General features: G+C 39.6%; 1 protein-coding gene across 1 annotated transcript; it reads left to right on the top strand.

Moving 5' to 3' along the window:
• Positions 1 to 1,743: 1,743 nt before the first annotated feature.
• Positions 1,744 to 6,453, top strand: LOC102299706 (multiple epidermal growth factor-like domains protein 10; the record flags this gene model as incomplete). The annotated part of the gene is given in 5 exon segments (XM_042217823.1): positions 1,744 to 1,872; positions 1,964 to 2,092; positions 4,353 to 4,586; positions 4,851 to 5,002; positions 6,384 to 6,453. Coding segments are annotated over 5 exon segments (714 nt in total), but the record flags the coding sequence as incomplete, so codon positions are not given.
• Between the last annotated feature and the right edge of the window lie 1,021 nt (positions 6,454 to 7,474).

Below are 7,474 nucleotides of genomic sequence, written 5' to 3'. Positions count from 1 at the left end.
AAATGTCGCTGTAAACAGTTTATTTTGCGACACCACGAAACAAACGATAGCGTAAAATGAAACATAGACGTTTTTATATCGTCATCCGATATATATCGTTATATCGAACAGCCCTAATTCTGGGTTGATTCAAACAGTGTAAGTGGTCATTATGATGCTCAGGCCATTCATTTCCTTATCAATGCTGTTAGCGAGAAAAACTGAAAGACCCCTGAGAGACCTCAAATCTTTAGAATTAGAACATGTGTTACACCTACAGAAAATTAGATATTATAACAAACAAAGCAGGTCACTTTGAGAAAATGTGGTTAACAATCAAACAAAGTTGTAATTAACTTTGTTTGCATTGGACTATGAACACTTACAACTTGCAGCTTCAGTATTAATGTCCTAGTTTGTATGTGTTACTCCAAAGAATCTCATCAGCCTAACACCTAATGCTCTCTTTTGAAACAACGGATGTGTGTGCCACAGCCATCACCTGCAGTCGTCCTCTTCCCCTGACTAATGCGTACCTTAAAGCAGATAACTCGTAAGCTGGAGAACAGACGGCATCTAACTAATTTAGAACATTTTTGTTTAACCTGAAAAAAACGTTTTTGTCCTGTAAAACAAAACAAAAAGAAAAAACCTCTGCAAAGCTAGAATCACCCTCCAGGAACACTTTGAGGACTTTTTGACCAACGTCTTTCAATGCACACAATAAACAGTCTCCTGGCAGCCTTCAGCTTCCACTCTGCTGTGGAGCCCCCTCCTAGTTTCGATTCGAGTCATGGACACCCTCTCTGTACTTTTGAGATTGGCCTTAAAACTTTTCTTTTTGATAAAAAGTATTTGTTCTTCACTTACCTCTTTTTTTCACACCACTCTGCATTTAATCATTACTTATTATCAATTTCTTGTTCTCTTCCACGATGTGTTTTTGCCCCGTCTTCCTCTCCTCGCCTCCAGCAGATGGCCACCCCACCTGGAGGTTTCTTCCTGTTAAAAGGGAGTTTTTCCTTCCAGCTGTCACCAAAGCACTTGCTCATAGGAGGTCATGTGGTTGTTGGGTTTTCTGTTTTCTCTGTGTTATTGCAGGGTACCTTACAATATAAAATGCCTTAAAGCAACTGCTGCTCTGATTTGGCGCTATATTAAAAATTGATGTATTAAAATTAAAATGTATTAAAAGACATTGAATTGAACGACACTCCCACACATTGTTACTCCATGCTGTAAAGAACATCTTTTTTACGCTCTTCCATGTTTACTTCATTTTTCAGTCTGTGGTCCTGCGTTTATAAAGTTGATAAGTCACAGTAACCATGTATCTGTACATTTGCTTGACGCACAAAAGAAAAAAACAGATCCAAATCAGTATGTTATTTTCTTTTGACTAGTATCAGTTCTAGCCTAGAACCAGCCAAGTTTGTTTTCTGTCATGTCATTTGATTTGTCTGCTATAGGAGCTGTTTCTCCATGTTTTTGCATCACCAGAAATTTACATGAGAGAGTGTGGTCAGTTAAACATCTGCATGAAATGAGGGTTTTGTTGAATTTCCACTTTGGTTCCACTGTGACAGAAGTGATTAGCTCGTCCCAGAGAAAATGCTTCCAAAGACATTTCAAGTTTTTGATCATATCTCTGCACAGAGATGGGTTCAGAGTGACAGAGTGAAATTGCTGCTGCTACTGAAAATTCTTGTCCACATGTAAAGCATAATATAGATTTTTTTTAAACCAGTGGTTGTTTCCCTTCAGGCTGTCCTGCAGGTTTCTACGGCTCTCACTGTGCTGAGGTGTGTCGCTGTCAGAATGGAGCAGACTGTGACCACATCACGGGACAGTGCTCCTGCAGGACAGGCTTTATAGGACACAGCTGTGAGCTCAGTGAGTGTGTTTAGTGGTTCTTACATGCAGGAGAGTTGCACATTCACGTGTTAAAGTTCAACATGTCTTAAATCCCTGTTCATGTGTCCAGAGTGTCCCGCAGGGACATTTGGCTACGGCTGCCAGCAGCTGTGTGAGTGTATGAACAATGCCACCTGTGACTACGTGACCGGAACCTGCTACTGCAGCATCGGCTTTAAAGGCATCCGTTGTGACCAGGGTGAGAACAAATGGCTCTGTAAAGAGAAAGGATGGAACATGATCTGACTTATTCTTTTGGTTTCTTTAGATATACCCTCAGTTCAGTTGATTAATAAAATATAAAATAACAGAACATCTGCAAAACTCATACAGACAAATCTTCATATAATAGTAGATATGTACTAAGGTAGTAGATAAGACTGTTCCTAAAAGATGGAAGTACAAAGACCTCTCGAATAGACAGACAAGTGCAGATGGTACTCTGATAAAAAATATTAATGGTCTTTAGCTGAACCAGCAACCATTCACTTGCCAAGTAAATGTATAAACCACTACAATGACTGCAGATTGAATAACTGTTCTATTTTGGTTAAAGGGGAAACACAGTAGCAAATAAAAATATACTAAATATGCAATTCTTAAATACTCCAAATGAAATGAAGTGGAAACAAAAATAATGACATGCAAGACTGTAAATACAGAATACATACTCTTAAGCAGCTGCATGATCACCCAAGCAAAGAGCAGCAGAGTCGTCAGTTTGACTTCCAAGAGTGTGCGGTCATGGGCTGAGTCCCAATTAAGAGACTGCACGCTTGAAGTACGCATTTTAAGTGCGGTTACGTCACCGCCACGTGACGACGGCTGTCCCAATTCAAAGTGTATTTCAAATGCATACTCCAAATGCGCCGTCGATTTCCCCAAATATCAAGCGTGGTCCGGTGCACGCTTCGTGGTCCCATATATCCCACAATTCATAGCGCGGCAGTGGGTGTGGATAATTTTGCTGCAAAATACGGCAGAAGGGAGCGGCCGAAGAGGTTTTTCTTTCTTTTTTTTTCAAACTTTATTGAAATCATAAAGCGAACAGTCAGTCATTCCAGTTCAGTTTGTACAGTAGACATACAAGGCAAATAAGAGTAACAATATACAGCACAATGAAATAAGAAGGATGAATAAATAAAGGATGAAAAAAGAAAAAGGGGGGAATGTGACAGACTCCATAACAACTTTGTACTTGAAAGTTGTGACAGCTCATTCGTTAAACATTTCTGAATGAACTTCAATCAATGATAAACCTTTTTTATTGGAAGTTAATTTAAGAGAGTTTAAGTAATATTCAATTTCAATCAAAAACAAATTAAATGATGGGGTTGAGTTTTGAAATTTACATTTATGTATGTGGAAGTTCCCTAATAAGATGGAGCAGCCGAAGAGTGAACTGTCAAAAGTACTGAATATGACGTCACTTATTTATGTGCGAATGTGTAATAATTAAAGTCAGTCATATATCCACAAACACAACAAGCTGAAAGTCAGTGATATATGTGTGTGTGTATGTATGTATATATATATATCATAATAATCTGACAATACTATCATATTGGCCATATTATATTTACATTACCACAGTGAGATGACTTTAGTCTCATGAACAACATTAACTAATTGTTATTTACTAACTAATCTTAAATGACTGTTCAGCACAGAAATGAAGCCCAACAATCATGTTTACAGTCCCGTGGTCTCAGCCTCAGATACTCAACTAAAGTGATGTCATAAAAAAATGAATGACCAACAAAACATGTTTCTCCTTCATTTCTGTCACACAAAGCTGTATGTAACGTGTCTCGCGGTTAGTATCATGGTTGCTAGGCAACCTGAACAGCGCGACGAAGTGTATACCGTCCCATTTCACAAGCCTCTCACTTACGCACTTCTCGTACTTATAGTACGCACCGTACGTAGTACGCGTAGTACGCGTAGTGCGCGTACTTCAAGCGTGCAGTCTCTTAATTGGGACACAGCCATGGTATTGCAAGCTTCCAAGGGCGTACACAAGATCTGCACAGAGGGAGGGATTAATGCAAGGCATCAAAACAGAATCCACACTAGATGGCAGCCGCGAGCATCTGGCGATGACTGAATGCTTGACTCGTTACCAAAAGTAGTTCAGCAGCTTCATATTCGTGCTCAGCTCTCTGTTTACCTCCAAAGAAGATTATGGAACCCGTGTCACTGCAGACTCCGCCAGTCTGGCGGTATCACCCCACCCTACTCCTTAACTGTTTGCCTTTCATTATCTGTCCTTTGTAGATACATGCATTTGTATCATGGCAAAATACCAAAATAAAAGTCAATAGCACAATAAATTCAGTGAAATGAGAGGAATTTTATTCTGAAATTCTCATTCAGCAAAAATGCCTGATCACACTGTACAGGTGATGTGAGTGTGTCAAACATTAAAATGCAGTGTTACTCATCTGTGTTCTCCTCAGCGGCCTTGATGATGGAGGAGCTGAACCCCTACACCAAGATGAGCCCAGCTCTGGCATCGCAGCGGCAGTCGACGGGGGCTGTCCTGGGCATCGTCTTCCTGCTGCTGATGATCATGGCCATGCTTGCTCTGGTGGTCTGGTTCCGTTATCGACAAAGAGAGAAAGGCCACCGTGTGCCTAGTGTCACCTATACACCTGCCCTGAACATCAGCTCCACTGACTACTCCCTCTCAGGTACGATATCCGTGTGTCTGTCCTTTTCATCTGACTGGTGTTATTTATGTTTAGAATGGCATACAACAGAATTCAGAGCAGTTGATGGTAATCGTAACCTGCTGGGAAATTACACAACCAACAGGTAAAGACAATGAGTGATCTGTTTTTTCAGATCTTGGTGATTAAATTAAAGGTTAAATACTTTGTGCACTGTACATATATATGCGTGTATGACACATAGAGCTCAGTATGTGAGAACATGTCTTGATGTTGGGGCAGCAGGGCTGCAGTGCACAGGCCTGCTTTCTTCTTCAGAGTCCTCTCCCAGTAGCAGCTCTTTAGGTGGCTGCTTCTCCAACCCCAGCTACCGCACCCTGGGGTCCTGCACCTATGCCACACACTATGCCAAGCCAGATAAGAGGAGTTTCGCCAAGGTGGGTTCAAAAACCTTTTATATTTTGCCCTCAAAAAATTTTAAGAGTTTGTTTAATGAGGGGCTGCTAATAAATATACTCCAATTTTTTTTGTTATACAACAAATAAGTTTCTACTTTAAGGTTCAGTTCACCCAAATTAGAAAAACGCAAACTGATTAGTACCTCCTCGTAGCAATTAACTGTCTCTATCTAAAAGCAAACAAACAATTCAAAGGTATTCCTTAGGCTGTGCTGCTTTGAGGCTAACCTCTGTAGGTCAGGTACATAGAAGCAGAAGTTGGATGATTTAGCAGGAAGAAAGACTTTTTTGCTAATGGGTATCTGTGTAAAAAATATTTGCCCCCTTCCTGATTTCTTACTTTTTGGATATTTGTCACACATTTTAATCATAGACAAAGATAAGCTGAGTAAATAAAAATGCAGTTTTTAAATGATCATTTCATTTATTAAGGGGAAAAAAGCAACCCAGTATTAATCCATAAAGATTTAACTTTTTATTGGTGACCAAATTTTCAGTGCAATTTGTTTTGTGTTTTTCTTTCCTTTGCCACATCTCAGTCTAAGAAACTCCAGCTTAATGTGACGTTTTTAATCCCACCTGAACTAAATTGCCCTCAGTACAGATCTTACTGTCAAACTCTAAAAAGCTGATACAACAGAAAGAAAGCACAACAGCATCATATCCAGTCAAATGTGATCACCTCTATAAAATCAAAAGCACTTTGCTGGTCCCAAGGTCAGACTGTGCAAACTGCTGCAGAAAATAAAAATAAAAATAACCCAACATATACAAAGTATGTGTACTAGAGTGAAATGTGAAGCCATCTGTCCAACAGTCAAAACCCCGTTACTCAAGCATACCAGAAAAGCTGCAGGAAGTCCAAACACCAACCTGATTGAAATGCTGTGGAAGGATCTTATGCTGTGCATAACAAATGCCTGCAAACCTCAATAATTTAAAGCAGTTTTGCAAAGACGAGTGGGACGAAATCCCCCCACAGGGATGTGACAGACTGATAAAATCATACAGAAGACGCTTACTGCGTTATTTCTGCTAAGAGTGGTCATGGGTCATGTGCTTAATTTTCACACAGGACTATATGAGTTTTTGCTGTTCCACATTTATGGTTCCCTTCAAGAAAAAAAGGACTTTCTTTTTAAATTTATTTTCCTCAAAAACAAACCCATTTCACTCGACAGTATATACTCTCAACACACTGATTCACAGCTGAATTCGAATGTTTGTACCCTGTTACATCATCCTGTCTACAGCTGATTGAAGTGTTCATTTTTAAGATCGAGACAGTTTTTCTGAAACATACTTTAAGAAGATGTCTTGTTTGTTTTTTACCTTTAATGTGTCTTTGTGAAATTTCCAGATGAAGACAAAGAAGCAACACAGGAACAGCGCTCCAGAGTGGGGCGCCTACTGCAACCTCAGTGAGCTCGGTCAGTCTTTTCTACACCTTCAGCCTCGTTTTATGACCCACTGTTCTTAGCCAGTTGAGTTCAGATAATATTAGGCGGTTGGTTAATTTGCAAAATTATGTATATGATTCAGTATATCCAACAGTGGCCCTGTCGCTGGATGCTGCAAAAGCTTTTGATTGTGTTGAGAAGGATTATCTGTTTAAGACATTAGAAAAGTTTGGTTTTGGTGATAATTTCATCAGGTGGATAAAGATATTATATGATTCGCCTTCAGTGCAAGTATTGACGAATGGGCTCATATCAGATCTATTCCTTTTACAGAGATCCACAAGACAGGGCTGTCCCCTTAGCCCCGGGCTTTTTGTAATTGCTATACAGCCTCTGGCACAAAAACTGAGAAATAATGTAAATATATTTGGAATTTCGATGGGTAATAATCAACATAAGCTTCTATTATATGCAGATGATATGTTGTTACTTATGACCCAGCCTGGGAAGTTAATTCCAGCACTATTAGAATGTATAGAAAGCTTTACGCTGCTTTCAGGGTATCGTGTCAACTGGGATAAATCAGAGGCAATGCCTATGTCAGGACACTGCCCCCATACTTTATTTAAACAGTGGGAGTTTCGGTGGTCCGTGAATGGTTTGAGGTATTTAGGGATACAAATTACCTCAGATTACACTAAGATGGTTCAAGCAAATATGGAGCCAATGATTGAAAGAATAAAAATGGAATGTGGTAGATGGTCCAGAGTGCGTCTCACAATATGGGGTAAAATTAGTTGTATTAAGATGATGACTGCACCCATGATCTTTTATATTTTATCTAATATTCCATTACACATTCCAGATAAGTATTTCCAAGATCTGGACTTTTTAATCCGGCACTTTCTTTGGGGTAGCTCACCGCATCCTTTAAGTATTAAGAAACTTCAAGCGAGTGCAAAACCAGGAGGTTTTTCATTGCCTAATTTCCAATGGTATTATTGGGTGATGAACGTGAAACAACTTAGAGCTTGGTTACCTACTGCACCAG

Source organism: Haplochromis burtoni, unplaced genomic scaffold, assembly GCF_018398535.1.
Source record: "Haplochromis burtoni strain Fernald_Lab_line unplaced genomic scaffold, NCSU_Asbu1 Contig_3157, whole genome shotgun sequence".
Lineage (NCBI taxonomy): Eukaryota > Metazoa > Chordata > Actinopteri > Cichliformes > Cichlidae > Haplochromis > Haplochromis burtoni.
This window is presented reverse-complemented; position numbering and strand designations above follow the sequence as displayed.